The 22341-nt window shown below is 34.5% G+C and overlaps 1 protein-coding gene across 1 annotated transcript in view; it reads right to left on the bottom strand.

Annotated features, from left to right (window-relative positions):
* Nucleotides 1-22341, bottom strand: part of SNX4 (sorting nexin 4) — a 51195-nt gene that overhangs the window by 10321 nt on the left and 18533 nt on the right. The window contains exons 6-9 of the mRNA XM_031454504.2: nt 18634-18689; nt 15257-15329; nt 8709-8770; nt 952-1017 (exon numbers count right to left, since the gene is read on the bottom strand). Coding sequence (XP_031310364.2) covers nt 952-1017; nt 8709-8770; nt 15257-15329; nt 18634-18689 — 257 coding nt within the window. The remainder of the gene's footprint in view (nt 1-951; nt 1018-8708; nt 8771-15256; nt 15330-18633; nt 18690-22341) is intronic.

Here is a 22341-nt window from a genome sequence, read left to right as displayed (position 1 = left end):
ATATTACAAAAAGGGCTACAAAATCCGTAGAAAGAATAATGAAATAAACTTTAAATCAGCTTACCAATTTCTATAAAAAAGTCACTGGAGTGACTGGGATTGCGATTCATACTGACACTACTAAGTCTTCCAATCCATGCACATGGTTTATTTCACCATTTATTTAGGCCTTTACTTTCTCCCAGCCATGCTTATATATAGTTTTCAGTGTAGAGTAATTTAATTCCATTAAATTAATCTGTAAGTATTCTGTTTTGATGTTATTATAAACAGCACTGTTTTTAAGTTTTTATTTTCCAATTGTTGCTAGTATATAAAACAATTAATTTTTTATACATTGATTTATTATGTATCATGCACCCTTATTAAATTTAGTTATTAGTTCTATAACATTTTTGGTTAATTCTTTATGGATTTCTATGTAAAAGATCCTGTTAACTGCAAATAAAAACAGTTTTACTTCTTTCCTTCTAAGACGTATGCCTCTGATTTTCTTGCATCACTGTACTGACCAGGACTTCTAGTACCACGTTTAATAGAAGTGGTGGGAGCAAAAAACCTCGCCTTGTTCCTGATTTTACGAGAAAGCATCAATATTTCACTGTTAAGTATGATATTAGCTATAAGTTTTAGACTGAGGAAATTCTTTATATTCCTAGTTTGATGAGAATTTTACTGTGACTGGATGTTGAAATGCTTTTTCTACATGTATTGAAATGAACATACTGGTTTTCTTCTTTATTCTGCTAATACGTGGACTGGACTGATTGATTTTTCAACGTTAAACTAACCTTGCATCCCCTGAGATAAACTTCTTTAAGTCTAATCTGTATACACAGAGCACAATATAAATGCCAGCAAACTGTATAAAAAGAGAAGAACAGAAGAATCACTAACATTGCACCACTAAATGTCACCTCAGGTTTTGCCTTCAACTCCCTAGGTACTTACACATCCATATGATGACCAGCACTCTGCAATCCATCACCCATTTCTTTTTCTATGGCACTCCACTCACTAAGAAGAAAAAGACAAAACCAAAAACATCATGAAATAGATATGGAATATTATTAAATGTAAAATCTTTTACAAGGTTTTATTTCTAGCTAGCTTTTCAACAACGTACAGATCTATGTTTGCATTTATTTTCTCTGACTCAAAAGTTTATATCTGCTGCTGCTAAGAGCAAGGTAAGGATCATACAAAACAGCTTCTGCTTACAGACAACCTTCTCAGCTAGGGTGTGTATTTAAACCAACTATGGAGCTTTTAGAAACTACGGATGCTGACCCTGCTCTTGATCTACCTAATCACAATCTCTGGGATAGAGCTGAGGAATGTATATTTCCCACCACCACATGGATGATTCTGATAAACACACTTGATTACGTGACACTATTTTAACAGAAAAAGACATCTGTACAGAAACATGAAGTGCATCATAAAATTCAATAATTTGCACAAAAGTTGCATGAGAAAGTCTACTAGAACCACAGATCATTTTATTTATTGTCATTTTTGTAAAATGCTTGAAATAAAAATTCCTTTTTATGGAAGATGTATATGTGTATTCTAATAGAAATGGGGAAAATAAACCAATAATCCTAAATACTAACAGATGACAAATTTGATGTTTCCTTTTTATTTACTCATTTTAATGTAGCTGAAAACATGTAGTATATGCAAACAAGACTAAAAACTAGTTCAAGAAAGGTAGGACTTACACTTAATTATCTATATATTCCCATCAAGTAGTTTAATGCCTGATAAATTCTTGGCATTTATAGGCTATAGGAAAATCAAAGAATGAACCAATAACTAATAAATGGGAAAAGGGAAATGTACTGGGTTCTACGCAACAGCCACTACTAGGCACAAGACCTTTCCCCTCAAGATATATATATAGGTAGCTCTCTACTACTCAAATTGTGGTCCGTGAACAGTACCACCTGGAACTCGTTAGAAATACAGATCTACTGACTCAGAATATTAATTATAACAGTTCTCCAGATGACTTGAATGCCCATCACAATTTAAGAAGCACTAGCTAAACGAAAGGTTCTAACTGGGGTCCAGGGATATGTCTAGGACTGGAAATAGAAAATGGTAACCAGTTTAGTGGGGAAGAGCAGGAATCCATTAACAAGTAAATACTAAAGTGTAGAAGGATTTAGCATCAACTTTGTAAGAGGCATAATTGCTTTCATGAAGTACTTAATGGATGGTGTAACTGTCACAGATGAACCAGATCAAACAGGGTAATGGATCTTTTGTAGCATCTGATGAAGACTTTGGACCTTTTCCCTAAGGAGGGAAAAATCACAAACAAAAAATTCTGCATATAATTTCAGAGACTTCATGGATTAAAGATCTAAATGTAAGACAGGAAACATAAAACTCTTTGAAGAAAAGATAAGCAGAACACTCTTTGACATAAATTATAGCAATATTTTTTTGGATCTGTCTCCTAAGGCAAAGGAGACAAAGCAAAAATAAACAAATTGGACCTAATTCAACTTAAAAGCTTTTGCACAGCAAAGGAAACCATCAACAAAATGAAAAGACAACATACTTAAATGATATGACTGATAATATCCAAAATATATAGACAGCTCATACAACTCAACATCGAAAAAAAAACACAACATGATTAAAAAATGGACAGAAGACCTGGAGAGATGCTTTTCTAAAAAAGACATATACAATGCTCAACATCACTAATGATCAGAGAAATGCAAATCAAAACCACAATGAGCTATTGCCTCACACCTGTTAGATGGCTATTATCAAAAGAACACAAATAACAAATGTTGGTGAGGATGTAGAGAAAAAGGAAGGTGGGAAGGTAAATTGGTACAGCCACTGTGGAAAACAGTATGGAGGTCCATCAAAAAAAACCCAAAATAGAACTACCATATGATCCAGCAATTCCACTCCTGGATATTTATCTGAAGAAAATGAAAATATTAATTCGAAAAGATACAAGCACCCAAATGTTCACAGCATTATTTACAATAGCCAAGATATGGAAGCAACCTAAGTGTCCATTAACAGACGAATGGATAAAGAAGTGTGGTATATATACACAATGGAGTATTACTCAGCTATAAAAAAAGAACGAAAATTTTGCTATCTGCAACAACACGGATGGACCTACAGGGTATTATGTTTAGTGAAATAAGTTAGACAAATACTGTATGTTATCACATATATGTGGAATCTAAAAAATAAAGCCAACTAGTGAATGTAACAAAAACAAACAGATTCACAGACATAGAGAACAAGCGGCTACCTGTACGGAGAAGGAAGGGGGAGGGGTAAGATGGGGTAGGAAATTAGGAGATACAAACTACTATGTATAAAATAAACAAGCTACAAGGATATATTGTATAGCACAGGGATATAGCAAATATTTTATAATAGCTATAAATAATTTCAGAGACTTCAGAGAATCTGAAGTCTATCCTTACCCCATAGATTAAGGAATCTGAACTATAAAAAATTACCAAGGTCACTCCTGCTGTAGTATTTTACAATTCTATTAAGAAGGAAAGAAAAAAACTCCAAGAATGTCCAAGTGTTGAGATTTTGGAAAGGAATGAAAAACATTACAAGAAAAATAAGAGGTTTAGAGCTAAATTTAGTCACTTAATCTGGTGTTCATCAGGGATAGAGGCATGGGAGGGAAAGTCTCCAGCTGCAACCAGGTCTGTACTAGTAAGTTTTATTTGTTTATACTTCTGTGTAAGATGATATTTAAACAAAATTCAATGCTAAAAAAAGGTTTGGAAATCACTCTTTCCATTTTACCCCACAACTGAATAGATATTTAAAAAAAAAAGACAAAAACACAAATTTCCCCTGTATAGCACAAGGAACTATATTCAATATCTTATAATAATCTTTAATGAAAAAGAATATGTGTATATGTATGCATGACTGGGACATGCTGTATACCAGAAACTGACACATTGTAACTGAGTATATACTTCAATAAAAAAAATTTTTTTTAATTTAAAAAAATAATAAAAGTTTAAAATGGAAAACAAACAAACAGAAACCTCAATTAAGTAGAGCTGGAAGACCAACTGTTGGAAGGGGTAGCTCTCATGCCCTGTGTCCACAGTGGACCCCAAAAGGAAGAAGAAAGACTTCTTTTCTGGCAAGGACTCAGCCAATGAAAAGCCATGGACTCTTTCGGTTTACTATAGCCCTCCCAAGTCCTTTTCCTCTCTATAAAAGCATTCTCCTCCTTTGCCCTGCAGGAACTTGCACGTGGCTTGCTGTGGTTATACCCCCAAAATTGCAATTCTCTGCTGATTCTGAATAAACCCATCTTTGCTGGAGAAATATCTGGTAGTCTATTTGTTTCAGATCAACAGTGTTTGGTCCAATTCTTGACAGGTAGATCTTAAAAGTTCCCGAAACTAGTGAAAATATAGACAAGACCTGTAAGAACCTACGTGGGATGACCCTTTGGCCTATCCTAAATCGGATCAGGTGCTGTAATACAGGAGGAAGCTGCAAAAAGTTTAGGAACTCATGAGCACAAAATGAACTCCTGTATTTAAAAAAAAAAAAAAAAGTAACAGCAATGTGTAACATGAACATATTACAACAGGGAATCTTCCCTGTTTCTTCTCTGTGCATCTAATTCCTGCTCATTTCTTACCTATATCAAAGTTTATGTCTTGTCATCTGTCCTTCCCCCTTTGACAGTCCTCTCCAACTCATAGCTCAATCTTTTTTCTTAGTCTATTCTTTCACTCCAATCTCTAATTTAGCAATAAGGCATAATTTTACAAAATTGCTTGATATATATTGAAAACATTTAAATTAAGAAACAAAGCAGATGAAATTAGCTTTGTATTTTTTCTCTCAAATTTCAAATCAAAAAATAGAAACAGACTTCTTTCCAATTATGTGATTCTCAACTTCTGAATATTTTCATGACTCCTATGGTCAGTGTAATGACACAATGAAAAAATTAAAAAGAAAAGATAAAACACACACACACACACACACACACACACACACACACACACACACACACACACTACCAACTGGCACTGCTCAGCAATCCTTCCCCATATTCCCAAGTGATACCTTCATCAGCACTTCTCAAACTGGGATATTTCATCTTGGTTATCTGAAGCCATATCTGCATGGCACAATTTTTCTGAAGAATAAACTTTACTTTTACATTTGAACATCTGAGAGGGAAAAAAGTTAGACATATATATACTTAAACAACCATGGATGTTCTAAAGAATAAAATGCGAATTTTGCACGAACTGACAGAACTCAAGTCTTCAAAGAGACTGCACTTGCCACAGCTGCTTCCAGCCAATCCCCCATGGAGCCGAGCTGGTAAGGGTGGGTAAAGGAGGGTATGCAGTAGGCCACAGTTAAGAATTCTTCTTTCCATTAGTTTGAGACAGACTGCACTGTATCATTCCCCTCAAGCTTTCTAACCACAGAATCACCCCGATCTATTCTCAGCAGAGACAGCTGCTTTACAAAGACAGAGGCCAGCTAATGTGGCCTCCTACAAGTACTGCTCCTCTGCTTTAAGACAGCCCTGTACCTTCCTCTCTACCTTCTCCTCATCCACCCTCTTACTCTTGCTTCTCCTTGCAAAAAACCACCACCACCACAATAACCAGGCCCTACACCCCTTCAAGAATAACCTCAGAGACTTTCTTAAAAACCTAATCAGTAACTTGCTGTCTTTCCTCTGATTCCTAGGACCACTGCAATATAACATCATACTACTCAAACCAAATTGCTCTCCATATTAACACAAAGTTACTTACCCATTTCCCCTTTTTTCAATTAAACTCAATTCCTCTACAGTAAAACTCCAACTTCTTGAAGTGCTCCCTTTACTTAGTTGACACTGCACACTCCTGGTTCCTCATCAGTTTCAGTGTCTCCCTCACTGGTTCCTTTTCTTTGCCTGAGCCCTGAACACAGGTATTCCCAAGGTTTGGCCCTCAAGTCTCTCAAAAACTTACTCTAACCCTCTAACATCATCACCTAACCCTACATTAAATTAAATATCACTCTACTAGGATAGTCTTTCATACACAACTCATATTCTCACTAGCCTCTTAAACTGCAGATCCAAATTTCAACTGCTTAATGGAAATCTTAAAACAAATGCAATCTATCCAAAACAGAACTCTATCATTCCTCAAACCTGCTATTTCTCCTATATTCTCTATCACAATCCTCCTAATCATTCAGCTGCCTGCAAATTAAACTTTGGTATCTTTAGCACCTACCATGGTAGCAGGAGATTAGCAAATGTGTGCTGCATGACTGAAAGAATCCATCGGCAAATCTTATCATTTATGCCTCCTTAATAGTTTCTACGGGCCGTTGTTCTGGTTCAGACTCTTGATCACCTGCTTAAATTACTGCAACTACCTATGGTCTCCCTGGCTCACTTTTTATGAAATACTTTAGATGTAAAATGGTTTTCTATTAATTTACTGAGTTAGCACAAAGGTAATCCTATACAGAATTTATCATGAGACATTAATGCAAATAATTTTAAACTTTGACTCAGCCACATGACCTTTTATTCACTTGCCTCTTTAATTAATATGAGTCCATTTACTGTTTACAATAAATGTACTACCTTTGGGAGGATCTGATTTATGTTAATTATCAAATGAGCAAATTCCCAAGCTTAACGAGAATTCCAATTTGGGTAATATTCTTAAAATCAGGGCTGACTTGTACATAAATCTAAAAGCAACTGCAGAGAAGTCACATACCATGCAGCAGACTTCAGAAAGTTAAATACGATTTGCCTTTCTTCCCTTTATTCCTTTGTTTAGCCATATAATTCCTGTCTTAGTTATGAGGTCTACATGTTTATGATATCATATGCTTCTCTTCATTAAAAAAAAATCATATAATGCTGATATTGTCCCAACTTGCATTTAATTTTAATGTATGATCAAAGACATATGGATAACCTGTTACTTTAATAAATTAAATAAATTTGTATCCACATCTCACACCTGACAAATTTCAAATGAATCAAAAATCTATAAAACAATAAAAATGTACAACAAATGAAAAATTTTTTTTATAATCCATAGAGGGAAAGGCCTTATTAGATATACACAAAAATCAGAGGCTACTACTTTATAAAGGAAAAAACCGAATCATTTATGTTAAGTGAATTTAATAAATTGAGTATTTCTATATATCCAAAGCCACCATAAGAAAAGTCAAAAGATATATCATCAAGGGGGGAAAAGTTGCAATTCATTTCACAAAGGCCTAATTTTCCTAAAAGATAAAGAACTCTTGCAAATCAAGTAAGAAATCAGACCACCAGCCCAACAGAAAAAAGGGCAAAAGGTATCTTATGAAACCGGAGAAAAATAGCTGTTAATCATAAGGTAAAAGGTTTAACTTTACTGATAATTAGAGAAATGCAAGTTAAAACTACATTGAGAAGTTATTTTTCACCATCAGTCTGGTAAAGACAAAAGTTTGCTAACACACTATTTGGGAAAGGGGGTGAGGAAACATATTAATACTTTGCTGGTGGGAGCTGAACATCCTCCACACAGGGCAATTGGGCACTATCTACCAAAACTACAAGTTCATTGTCCTTAGGCCCAGTAATAACATCTGTAGACTTTTACCCTGCATATATACTCATACATGTGTGAAATGACATGAACAAGAACATTTATTGCAGCACTGAAAACAATAGCAGAAGACTGGAAGTAAATATCAAGAAGAAACTGGTTACATAAATTATGATGCCCCTGCTCAATCAATAAAGCCCAATATAGTTATTTACTGATAACAGTATATCTTTGAGAGCAGATTTTAAGTTAAAAAAGCAAAATAAAACAACTGAACATAGCAATGTACACAACATGCTCCCTTTCCATGTTAAAAAAAGAGAAAAACACATTTGTTGGTATGTTAATATATTTACAGTGCTACATTTTACTAGAAGGACACACAAAAAACTAAGAAACTAACGTTAGCTAAGAGGAGACTCAGGTGGTTGACAGGCAGGAGTGAAGCGATTTTTCACTACATAAGCTTTTTTTCCTGTTGAATTTTGTGCTATATGAATATACAACCTATTCAAATATGTTGAGTGAATTATTTTTAATTAATTCACTTAAAAGAACTTATAGTGGAACATTAGCAAGGACATTTTTCTTACAAGATGTGGATAACTTCTAAAATACCACAAAATAATTAACATACACACAAATTCACAGAAGAGAAGTTTCAAAAACAAACAAGATATGCAAGTTATATACACAAGTAAATATTCTAATTTACACTAATATTACCCCCAGACTGAAAAATCCATCTTGAAAAAGCCTTCAGAAATTATAAAGCAATATAAAGAAAGAAAAGAACAAGAAAACCACTAGTTCTATATGACAGTGATTTTCCAAGGAATCTTCTTGGGCATTCTGCCAAGAAAGTAAAAGACATCACTCACTGTTTCAGAGTATTTTAACTTTAATCTGCTCAAAATATTGAACTTCCTCACTATTTTTTTTTTAAAGAAAGGCTTTTAAAATGAAAAGTTTGAAAGCTACTACTATAGGACATCATTTAAAAAATAATCTTTTAATCTCCAGACTCATATATTTTAAAACAGCTAATTAGAGCTAGTTGTTGTTTATTATAAAAGTTTGTAGAATGCTTACCTAAAAACTCGCCCATAATTCCCATGTACTTTATATACACCGTACAGTCGATCTGCTACTCTCTGGAATAAACGTTTAAAAGAAACTATTAGGTCAAAGCTATATACAGATTATTTAAAAAAAAGAGATTTTATCCTCATTAAAAAAATATATATATATGTTTAGTACAATATACTTGGAAAATATGGAAAAGAAAAAGCTAAATCTCTCAAAGTCTCATTATGGGGAAAAAACCTAGAGCTGTCATCATATTTATGTAATCACTTTCATATTTCTTTATATATGTGTGTGTGTGTGTGTGTGTATACACACACACACACACACACACACATATAGGTTTTTTTATATTAAAACATTTTAAATTGAAGTATAGTTGACTTACAATGTTGTATTCGTTTCTGGGAGACAGCATAGTGATTCAGTTAACATATGTATATATACATATTCTTTTTCATTACACGTTACTACAAGCCACTGAATACAGTTCCCTGTGCTATACAGCAGGACCTTGTTGTTTATCTATTCTGTACATAATAGTCTGTATTTGCCAATCCCAAACTCCCAATTTATCCCTCTCTCCCCCCCCGTAAGTTTTAATTAACATTTAAAAATTTCTTATACCAAGAGTGGTAGTATTTTTATCCAGCAGGTTAATATTACTTTTAATACATTCTTTTCAATAGATACATAAAATTCCATCTAGTGGTGTATAAAATATATAAGCATTCCTTGTCAGCTATTTAGTTATCCCTAATTTTTTCAGTATTATAAATAATGTTGAAATAAGCATCTCTGAGAGTTAGGCTTTTTCCAAATTTCAGACTGTTTCCTTAAGATGACATCCTCCAGGTGGAATTTACCAGGGGAAAGAATATAAACATTTTCAATTCTACTGATAATTTTATACATAAATGCTGCACATGTGCAATATACTTAAAATTAGGTATTTTAATAACAGCAGAATTACAGTTTAGATCATTGAGATAAAATGTGTACTGCCTAGCCATTCACATAAATTTTACAGAAATCAAAAACAAATATGTGGTAATCTGCTTTACTTCCCCCCAAAGTGTTATGGACATGAACTGGAAGACCAAAAGCCAATCCCACATAAAACTCTGGGAAAAAAAAAATCCCAAAAAACCTAGTATACAATTTCTAAATGTAAACCCTGAAGATAAACTACCCTCTAATTTCTTACTCCAACATAAGTAATTTGAGGAATTAAACATTAACCATACAATAAATCTTAATTCTTTCAATACTTCAGCTTAAACTGAGCAAACCACATTGCAAAAACTCAGAGCAGGTGTAAGAGGCTCATAAAATGTTCTCCATCTTCCCCTGACATGCTATGAGGAACATATACCTGGTAGACTAGGAGGCAGCACACTACATACAGGTCTGCAGCTTATTTCTGGAAAGTCTTACTGGACACAGTTATGTTAGTGCTGTCTGTGGCTGCTTTCATAGCTGAGCTGAATAGATCCAACAGGGACCATATAGGCTAAAAAGCTGAAAATATTTACTATATGGCCTTCAAAAAAAGTTTGTCAACCCCTGTACCAGACTCCACTTTCAGGACAAAGTTCATCATCTTTTTATGCTTGAAACTTTCCAGGGTTGTCCCCAGACCTCTAAGCTAATTTCTCTAGGATGTTATTTCCCAATTATTTTTTGAGAATCCTATAAAGTGCCAAAGGTTGTTTGGTTATTTAAAGTGGTTCCACTGTCAAGTAAGTTGAAGCACCTTAGGTATAAAATGCATATCCAAAATCTCAAAGAAAATGCATATCCAAAATTCAAAGAAAAAGTTTTTGAATACCAGGTATTTAGAAGTTGTTTTTTTTTTCTTTAAAGTGTATCACTTCTGGAAGCTGATACAAAAGGAGCTTCTACCATAATAATTAGAGCTCTGGAAAAGATTTTGGTCCATAGAGCATGACATAAAGAGGCAAGAGTTTTCATACTCCACAAAGGTGAGCAACCACACATGGAACTACTTTATGGTTAATGAGGTGACCAAGAGACAGGCAGCAGTTGTTACTGGACCAGCAATGCTTCTGGTATCAACTACGCTTGGAAACAAATCGTTCTAGCCAACCAAAATGTAAGATGACTGGTATCTAGGTCATCAGAAAATGAAAAAAAGATAAAGCAAAGAAAAACTATAAACTATAGACCAACAATTACCATTTCTAGGGAAAAGACAAAAATGGCAGAGAAATGAAACATGAGATTATTAAAACCTGAAACCAGATTAACTCAATGGTTGTTGGTAATCAGAATCGTGGTACCAGGGAAAAGGGGCTGCACCCAATGATTTAGTCTAGATTGCTACTCAATTTCACTTCTGTTGACAAGCCTTCCTTTTTGAAAACTGATCACATGACAATCGACAGGGGAGGACCAACACCTAGAAAACGCAATGACAACAGAAGAAATTGGACAGACTTACCCCATCATCCTCCCCAGCTCTGAATCATCTGGTAAGAATGCCTTCTCTAACCTCACTAAAGTAGTATGGGATTAAAGTTAAAAAGGACAGAAAGTTTTATGACATTCTATTAGATGATCTTATTTTGAAAATCTAGACACATAGCTTCTCTTTTCAATTACCTTTCAACACGGCAATGATTACATGAGACTTAAGACCCTTGATAGTACTGCCAAAATCTTTCCCAAAGGAGCTGTAGGTAATACTTTACACTGCCACCACCACCAACTATTTCACAAACACTAGATATTACCATCTTTATAAATGGTTACAAATTAAATGTTAAATAGTATCTCAATAATTATAACTTACATTTTTAGAGTGTTAGTAAAGTTAAACATTCCTCCTTCCCTTTTAAATGTGATTTCCCCTAGAGAGCAGCAAATATGGTTGTAGGAAATAAGGAATCTAACATCAGACAAACGTGAATTCTAATTCCAGCTCCTTCTTACTTTAGGGTTTGACTTCAGAAAATTCATTAAACTACTCTTAGTCTTAGATCTTCCTCTTGGAAATGTAGAAATGATCCTCATCATATGACTCTGTGAGGATTAAACAAGATGACACTTGAAAGGTTCCTGGCAATCAACAAGGTGGCTCAATGAAAATCAGTTCTCTTCTCCTTCAGCCTACTTGAATTCATGTCTTTTGTCAATATATCATTTGTGGGTGGTTAAGAGCATGGGTTCTGGAGTCAGACAAAGGTTTAAATTCTGACTCTACATATCTATTTATAATGTGATATTAGGCAAGTTACTTAACTTCATTGCCTTTGCTTCCTAATCTATAAAATGGGGACAGTAGCAGTACTTACCTTCAAAGGGCTACTGTGGGAATTAGGTAAGAACAATACAATTTGCTTGGCTGATATACAATGGTAGATAAGTATTAGATATTAGTATTATTTTCCTTTTTAGTTTACAAAACACAAATTATCTCATCTGAGTCTTTTAACTCCACAAATAATGCACTCATTTACATTTATGCAGTACCTAATATGTGTCAGACAGATAATCCCATTTTCCAGCAAAGAAAGCAAACTCTGAAAGGTTACCTGAAGGACCTAGTAAATGGCAGAGATAAGTTCTAAAAACCCAGCTCCTCTAAGTCTAAGGCCACCTGCCCACTATGGCTGTTCAGTTATGATGTCTTAAATATTTAACTCTTAACCTGTTAGTAATGTATTTTTTGCCTTTTCTACTTTTAAAAGAATTCTCCTTGACAGGAAAGACAGCCAAATAATTCTATTTTCTCTTTGTCTGCTAACAATTCATCATCCGTCTGAAACACTGACTAAGCCTTCTTCTCTCGACACTCGAATGTTACAAACAGGTCCTCCCAGCGGCGCTTTCTGCCTTGTTTGCAGGCTTCTGTCAGTGTCAGGCTCTAACCTTCCATTTTCACTTTTCTGTTACTGTCCGTGATAAACAGCCTTTCTCCCAATTTCAGAACTATCAAGATGTTAGATATTCATCATATTTTCCGTTGGCATTTATCTCCTTTATACAGTCAGAATTTCAATTCTGACTCACAGATCAAGTGCTGCCTTTCCCTTTGAAGAGCTCAAGCTCTCATTCATGTCAATTAAGCTTCTGAAGCCTGTTTTCATAAAGTTTAGGAAAAATATCCATACCTAGAATTCTCTTACTTGTCTATCACAGGTTCTTCGATGACAAGGTCATTTTCTTTAAAGATTCTTGTCATATATACATTACTAACCAATTCTCCCTGATTGGTTATAATTGAATTCAAGAAGTAATTTATTTTATTGCTTTTTTAGATCTTTTTAAACTGTCAGCATATACATTCATTTATTCAACCATTTAATGAATATATAGCGGTGCCTAGTCTGAGTCAGGCATTACTATAGGGATTCAGCAGTCAGAAAACAAAGCTCTTGCTCTTAGGAGCCCACATATACTAGGAGAGGAGATAATTAACAAATGAGAAGAGAATACGATGTCAGAGTTATTATAAAGACAACAGCAATGACAGACAATGACAGGGAAATGACAGGAAATCATAGAAAACTACATCTTATTTTATAGGAGATGCTCAGGAAAGATTTCTCTCAGGAGGCATCTGAGTCAATAACTAAAAGACAAAAAGAGAATAGGCCAAGAGAGGATCTTGAGGGTAGGGTATGGAGGAAGAATGGTACAGGCACGGGAAAGAGCAAATAAAAAGTCCTCGGGCAGAAACAAGTGTGGCATGGTTGAGAATAGTCAGAGTAACAAAAGGGCTAAAGTGGAGTGTACAAAGAATAAAAAGGAACAGAAAAGCAGTTATGTGGGAGAGTCTTAAAAATTTTCTTTAACCTCATGGTTAAATTCTGTAGTAATCTTCAAACATTACTAAATATTAATCACATTCAAAAATATACTTTCAGCAGAAAACTAGATGTAATCACTATCCTGTCTTGACTTGTGATACTTTTTTTTTCTTGCTTTATGAAAGCAATCACCCATACCTTCTTGCAGGCTAAATTATCTGCAGCACAGCTTCACAATAATGACAATCATTTCCCCCCTCCTTTAGATTTCACTTAAATTTATTCCCTATGCTTCATGGATCTTCTGAGTATTTAACTGTTATACTTTCTTCATCACCCATCTCTGATATTTCTAATAAATCTAATTCTGGCTGATTTTTCTGCTTTGTCCCTTAGTTTCTTCTGGGTGTGAAAAACTGAGAACCCCTCAATATCTGGGGTTAGTCATGTGACTGCTTCGTAGTACACCTCTGCCTACCTGAGACTGGAGAATGGTTAAGCTTCCTGCTAAATGACACTTTCCACAGTATGCCCCTTTCCCCTGGTTGAAGGCCTTTAAGGAGGACACAGCTTTCATAATCAGCCACACATCTAATTAAGTAGATTCTCCAAGTTTTCTGGCACAGAAGACAAAGCAGTATGAAGTGTTCTTCCAGTCTTCTGGGGTGTCTCTGCCTCTACTTCCACTTACCACAAGAACTGTTGCCTAATCTGTTTGAGTAATTTCAAAGTAACTAAAGGCCTAGAAGTTTTATCTCATCAATCCACAGTCCTTTTTAAAACCCAGTTCTTGATTCCAGCCTAGTAATTTGCACCGGTACCTTTTCTTTTCCTAGAAGTATCCTACAACTTATTTAAGGAGTCCAATAGTACTCTGAATGGTTACATAGGAGATTGGGCCAGTATGCAGCTATTTGGAGGGATTTATTTTCCTTATCGTATTTTTTTTAATAATTATAATGAAACTCTTCAAACATACAAAAACTAGAGAATAGTAGAATATACTCCCATTTCCCAGTACTTACCTTCAACAATTATTATATGGCTAATCTAGTTTCATCTAAAACTGCCCTCACTCTCCACCCCTTTCATTAAAACAAATTCCAAATAATATATTTCATTTCAAGATGATTCCAGTCAGTGTAAGACATGATCCTAGACCTGGTAACCCACCATTTCTCAAAGCCTTTTAAGGCAAGTCCTAAGGTTTCTTCTAGGTTATCCCAAAGGACCAGAGTGGATGACACAACATTTCTCAGGTACATTAATTTACCCAAAATATTTTTCTCCATGTCTGTTACAGCCAAACTGTATGGCTAAGTACAATCATTATTCCTAGATTTCTAGTTCCTTTTGTCATGGCAGACCATTACCCTAAATAAGTTTACTTAGTATAATTTAGGAGCACAGACACAGAATGGCCTAACATAACATAAGCTACTCACTGACCTTTTAAAAAGAAATCTTGAAAGAACGGGATATTGCTATACATAGATCTAAAATCTCACACTTAGTTAATCATACTCCAACACCGAAGTGGTAGGCCCTTTGATGTCAAAATAGCCATATACAGAGAAAACAACAGGCTAAAATTCTTCAAGTTATTTATGCCAGGAAACATTTCACATTAAAAAAAATGCAATTTAGATGACAAGCACACCAAATTTGAGTATAAAAATCAGTTATTTATCATGACTACCTTCCATTACTTAAAAACATAATTAAATAAGAAGCACTTCCTTGTAAACATTTGTCAAGAAGCTCTTGGGGACCACTTACAGCTCTGACTCGGAGAAGATGTGAGATGACAGACTGCAGCTCATCACTGTAGTGTTTTAGTTCAGTAAATCTCCTGAAACAGGAAACAAAGCATCATTTTTCTCATGAAGACAAGCTAAAAGCTGAAAGACAAAGCAGCATTTTATGAGAATAATGAAACTAATTCTGCTTGAGTATATGCTGGCCTTGAACATTTATAACAAATACAAATTCAAAAAAATTCTAAAGTAAAAGCAGCATACTTTCTTTAGGTATTTATAAAGCCAAGATGTCATACTTCATAATTTACATCATGAAACTGAGATAGAGATAAAATTCGTTGGTATGAAAAATTACTCAAAAACAATAAACAAAAAATGTATAGTGTAACCATCAACTCATGGTCTTTAACCTCAATCTTCATGCTGTTCAGTAATCTTTGTTTCTTCACCTAGTAACTGCCATTCTCCTTAAAGACTAAAACTTCTGATACCACCACTCTTCCAGCAATGGAAGCTGACCTCACCTGCCTCAAAATTTGTTCCCTTGACAGTAGGTTTATTTTCTCATGATTTTCCTTTTACTCTCGGGTCATACCTAAAGCCTCCTTTCCAGGATTCACTTCCTTCACCCATCTCTTATACCATCAACTTTAGTGTGCAAAGAACTCCTGAAGTGTTTGCTGAAAACACTTCTGAGGGCCTCTCAGTAAAAGAGAGGTGTGAGGAACCACAACGGTATGCAGAGGCCCTATGGGACTCAGGAAATCTGAATTTCTAACAAACTTGCCCACAGGATTTAGATGTTGGTAATCAGATTACATTTTGGAAAACACCCTTAAAGTGTTGGCTCCTTTAGGGTTCAGTCCTAGGTCCTCACACCCATCTTACAATCAATCTTTCAAACTACACACACTGTGTGACTTGTCATTCACAAAGCTTCACAATTATGATCTACATGCTGCTGAATTCCAAATATCTATCTCCAGCCCAAATCTCTCTTCTAAACACCTGATCTAGTAAGCCGGCTGATACGCAGACATTTGTACTTGCTTACATATCCAAAGCTCCACTTATCTTCCCTACCCTTTCAAGCCCCTCTCCTCTGTATTCTCCAGGATTTTAAAGAATAAAACCTGGGTGCCATCTGTATTTCCTTCCCCTCTTTCAATCCATACATTCTACTCATCACTCAGTATACTTCCTAAGTATGAGCCAAAAATTGCCACATAAAAGTGGAAGACTCAAAGCTCTCCTCCTCACTGCTTTTAATAGTCTAGTTTGAAGAAAGATAAACATGTAGGAAAGAGGTATCATTTTGGTATCCCTCTGAAACAATCCTTCTGGTTTTCTAGATTTTAAGAAAGGACAGAATGAAAGTATTTTAATGATATAAACTATTTCAATAATGATATGAATAATAATTAACCTATTCCAGCTAGACCTAGAACAGAGATTCTGTACATTAAGAATCTGCTATAACAATGGCTGATGTGGACCTAACTCTCTTATCTAGAACTTAAGGCAACCAAATGCTATTACTAATTATACACTAATTATATACTTTAACAGGAACTTAGGAGCAAGAACCTGCCTTGGTTATGTTATTCGTCATATCACATTCAAAATTCTCTATAAAATATGGGTATTAAAAAAAACTTAGCAATCTAGAAAAGCGACAGGAAGGTCAGAAAAGGGAAGACATTCAATTGACAAAATACTTTTCATTAAATTGAAAAACATTCAATTGACAAAATACTAATATTAAAATATTAATTAAAAAATTGTCTCATCTACATGCTCCTCTAATGAATGTACATTTATGAATTTCATAAACTTTGCTGCTTAGGTTTTCCATAGCTTTTTTTGGAGGGTGACTTAATTTTAGTTCTTAATCTAGAGAATATCTCTTTATACACCACGGACGTCATTATAACCTTTATAAAAAGGAAACTTTTTTTCAGTGGAAACTTAAATGCGTATTACAAAGTGAAAGCCTTTCTGAAAAGGCTGCGTATTATATGACACAACAATCTGGAGAAGGCAAAATTATGGAGACAGTAAAAAGATCAGTGGCTGCCAGGGCTGTAGGGAGGGAGGGATAAATATGGCAGAGCAAAGAGGACTTTTAGGGCAATGAAAATACTTCGTACAGTACCATAATGGTGCACACATTTGTCAAAACCCATATACTACACAACTCCCATATACCTCTGCCCCTCATGTAACTATGGACTTCGGTGATAATGATGAGTCAGTGCAGGCTCCTCTATCATAACAAATGCACCACCGTGGTGAGGGTTACTGGGGCGGCTATGAGTGTCTAGAGGCAGCTGTGCAAGGGGAGGGGCAGAGGTACATGGGAGCTCTGCACTTTACACTCAGTTTTGCTGTGAATCTAAAACTACTCTAAGAAATAAAGTTTAAGAAAAAGTAAAATTAAAAACCTCAATGGTTACCATCACAATTCCTAATTACCAAAACTTCAAAGTATTTATTTATATTTTATATTCAAAATTTATATTGAAAACCAGAGGCATTATGTTAACAGTTATGGTTTATAAAGCCAGGCATGCAAACTTGACTATCAGACTATGCAAACGTGGCCTTTGTCTGCTAAGAATTTACACTATGTAGAAATTAATGCTGAAAGCCTGAATAGAGAAATTCTAACAGAACTCATAAACTTGGTTCCCAAAAATGGGAAAGCCATATCTGTCTAAGGACATTTCTAACTGGAAAACATAGCTGAACCAACCACCAGGTAAAGGTCCATATAATGAAGAGCCTGAATTATCCACCAAATTCAGAGAATGAGCAAAACCAAATCTTGAAAGATACTTAGATCACATCCCAAGGAACGTTACTTCTGAATACACTGGCTTCCTTTAATATAGAAATGCTCTCACAAACACCAAATTGACATCAATGAAGTCAAATAATTGTCGTATAAATACATCTCCATGAAATTATTATATACTAGTATGCATTTATCTATCAAGCTTTCTTGGTATTCAAAATAGTTTATTATTAAATAGATAACATAATATTATCTTGAGTTCTGTACATATCTGACAAGCAAAGTCATATAAGAAAAACTATTTCAGACGAAATTATAATTACTTTTCTCATTTTTCTGATACCTGCAACACTTAATAAATCCTTCTAAGAAAGAGCAGTGGTTCCATTTTCTAAAACTTCAGTTACTTACAACCTTAATCCCAATTAAATTACCAAATTTCAAAACCAGTTTTAGACTGTAAAAGGATTTCACTAAATGTGAATTACTATTTAAAATATTTAGCAAATAAAGTGCATACATTCAGAAATGAAAAATTAAATAGATTGATAGGCACCATTCAAAACAACATTGTAACTGTTATTAAAACAAAACCTTACTTGTCTGGGTTTTTCACTCTGAATGTTGCATTAAGCGCTTTTAACCTGGAGTCTGCCTGGAAAAAATAATTTATTCACTTAATACAATTACATTTCAGGGTATAAATCCAAACAGTTTAATTTTCCCTTTAGAATTAAGATGCTCAAGCACAGTTTTCTTCATATCATTTATGTCAAACACACTAAACATACCCCAAAAAGCAGCTTAGTAGTTATTTTTTAAGACACTACAAAAATGTTATAAAATAATCTGAATACACAGCATTCAATGATACCAAAGTAAAACAACTGTAAACACCAACATGCTAACAGGCATATAGCTCTGCATTATTATAATTCATAATAGGTTGTGTGGAAAAGTTTTCTGTAAATCAAGAAAAGCAATGGTCTGTATATATAAACTAAATAAAACTACTTCTCTGAAGCCTGTGCATCCCTGAGGGTTGTTCTCAGGTGAAATCTGAACCAAGTGTACATTGATTTTTCTCATTTTCATGATCAGTATTTTAGAAAAGAAAGAAATATAGAAATGCCTGTACTAAAGTAAAACAAGCTAGATGACATCAAATTAATTCCTTCTTAGCTGGCATAAAATGCTACAACACAACTTTTTAACTGCCTTTACTTATTTCTACACAACTGCTCTTAAGGGAGAGACAGAGGGATCAACACTAAATAACTTCATTGCATAAATTTATACTTAATATGTCCAAATCCTATCCTCTTATTCTATGATCTCATTTTTTAAAAAAATAATTTTTCTGACCAAGACACAAAAACTGTAGGGTTCATAAAGGTAGCTCAATCAAGAGTCAATTTCATAATGTGGTTTGGTTCTGAAGATTCCAGTTAGCTTGGACATCTTATATTATTCCAACTTCCAAGCCCTAATTAGAAATATTCCCAAAATAATAGAAAACAAACTAAACAAAACTACAAGGGCTTCCCAGATTATCTGGCTAAGAAAATAAAAACAAATGCAACAAATATGCCACTCCACAAGCTCAGCCTCCTAGAGCCTCAGACCAAAAGAAATTCAAAGAGCTATCAAGAATATCTAAAGCTTAATTTGTCACCGAATTCAGGGGATTCTCTTACTTCTAAAAATCTGTATTTTACCAATTCTTGACCTTACAAGTCAAGGGCAAAGGAGCTAATGTATGTGAAAATCCTTACAAATAAAAGCACCTATGAATTTAAGGCATATATATTCCCTTATGTTTTTTTAAGTTAGTTATAATCACTAACGACTTTATAGTCACATGCAAATGAGATTGTTTCAGTAAGAATGAAATTACATAAAAGCCATCAGTAAAAAAGAAAATTTTCATTTATATCTTTTCTTAATAACACCAATATATTTTTTACTTTTAGTATCACCAATTTACCACTTTCGAAGGCATATAAAATGTAAACCATCACCATCCTAATCTTTGCCTACCAAACGTTCTGTCAGGTCAGTCCATCACAACACTCCACACCATCTGTTCATCATTTCACAACATGCCATAAAAAGAGAAATTGCCTAAAATATCAACAAACCAGAAACTTCTCCCCAAAGCTAGATTTCTAAAAACCTACCCAGACTGTTCCAAATCTGAAAGGTTATCATCCATCTTATCAAAGTCCCCACTAAATATGTAAAGAAGCCGTTACATCACTGTTTCATACCACCTACTTTATTTCCTTTAATACAGTACTATCTGAAACCCTGAGTTGTTTGCGTGTTTCTTACCTGTCCACCAGAGTATGAGAGCCATGAGAAAAGCACAAGGTAAAGGGGGCCCCCTAGACTTAGACAATGGCTGCCATGGCAATACTTTAATCTGCTTTGTTCATTGCTGAATCCCTAGTATCTCCCAATGCCTGGCACAAAAAGACATACAGTAAGTATTGGTTACATTTCAAAAAATAACCCTGACTGTTCTAACCTGGAGTCTGCCTGGACTTTCTACCTTTCCCATGTTCTCCTTTAATCTCCACCTCCCCTTCCCTTTCTAACTCCTATTACATACTTTACTTTCCTTGTCCTAGACCTTGTCTTTCTTATCTTCCCCCAAACCTTGCCTAGTAAACCATCACCAACTTGACCTCTAACATTCCTATTCCTTGACCCCTAGGTTGACTCCACTGCAGGTTTCTCATTATTCAGGTCTCAGCTCAAATGTTCTCTCTTCAACAATGTGACCCCATTTTCCCAAGATAGTCTTGGTTTACTTTTACACCTGTTTGTCCTAATCTAATTATTTGCAGAGCCTCTTTTTAGTCTCACAAGCGCCCCCATTTAGAGAATACATTTTATGGTCACCTTTCTCAAAATAACCCCTGGAAAAAAATCCCTGCTGTCATACTCTTTCACAATGATGACTTTTCCCATTTATATCACCTATAACTATTTTAAGGAACCTTATTTAAATGTTAACTTAACGTCTCCAACTACTAAAATAAGAACATGGAGCTTATGACTGTTTCCAGCTCATTCACTGCTGTATCCACAGCACCTAGAAGAGTACCTGCTGGTCTGTAGGCACTCAGCATTTGGAATCCCCAGATTAGCAGAGATCCTAAAGGCCCAGATCCTGTCTCTGGCAGTCCCTGCTTCAAGCAACAGACAGGGTTCTAGATCCTTCTGTGTCAGCCTAAACTCATTTAAGGTTTGGGCATATGGATGACACTTTCATGTAAGTAACCTACTGAGTCAACTAAGTCAAAATGTTATTACTTTAAACTAAAGTAACTAGTTTATATGTTCATACTCTAGAAATAAACTCTGCTCTCCCTTCACTGAATTAATAGGATATTTTATAAATACTCAGCAAAAAAGAAGGAAAGACAATATACAGCAGCAATGAAAAAGTCTGTTGCTCATATCTGTTAAACAGAGCATGGATTTAAAAAAAATAAAATTTTTACGATTATCTTGCTGAGTATAATAATTACTCTAAAAAGACTTAAGAAAACATTAATCTAGTAGGCCCAAACTATAGATTAAGTTAAATACATCTGAAAAAAAAGGAAAATTAATGCTGATATTTCAAGGATGACACTCTAACAGCCTAATTCAAATATTCTTTTTCTTAAGTTAAATACAATTGACCTATAATACTATAAATTCTAGGCATACAACATAATGATTTGATACTTCTCTACATTATAAACTGATCATCACCAAATATTCTTATAAAACATTAACAGTTGGTCTGATTTAGAATAATCTCATTTCCACTGAAATAGTTTCCAACATTCCTTTACCAAACATCTTTATATACATTAATTACATAATTAATAAGTGAAAAGAGCAGTAAGTATGGGATGGTAATTAAGAAGGGCTTTAGTTAGGCCTAGACTTGGATTCAGCCTCTATCACTTGTAACTATGAGACCTTGGGTAAGCCACTTTCTAGAGTTTCTTACCTAAAAAATGTAAGTAATACTGAACCTCAAAGGTACTGAGGCAACTGTCGGGAAAAAACCCCGAATATATTATAGTACAGTGCTTAAATACATAGTAAACACATAATGTTAATGATATTCAGATAAGATACTGCTTTGGATTTAAAAAAAAAATGTTTTTTCTCCTTTTAAACCATTTTTGATAATCTTTCTAAAATTATCTTCCTAAAAATATTCTTATCTGCAATATCACAGCAATAGTCGTCAAGTTATAGGCTAGTGGGAATCAGCATGTCTGGAATGAGCTCTAGGATTC

This window comes from Camelus dromedarius, chromosome 2 (assembly GCF_036321535.1).
Source record: "Camelus dromedarius isolate mCamDro1 chromosome 2, mCamDro1.pat, whole genome shotgun sequence".
In the NCBI taxonomy this organism is placed as follows: domain Eukaryota; kingdom Metazoa; phylum Chordata; class Mammalia; order Artiodactyla; family Camelidae; genus Camelus; species Camelus dromedarius.
The sequence above is the reverse complement of the archived record's forward strand: the minus strand, read 5'-3'. Positions and strand labels throughout refer to the sequence as shown.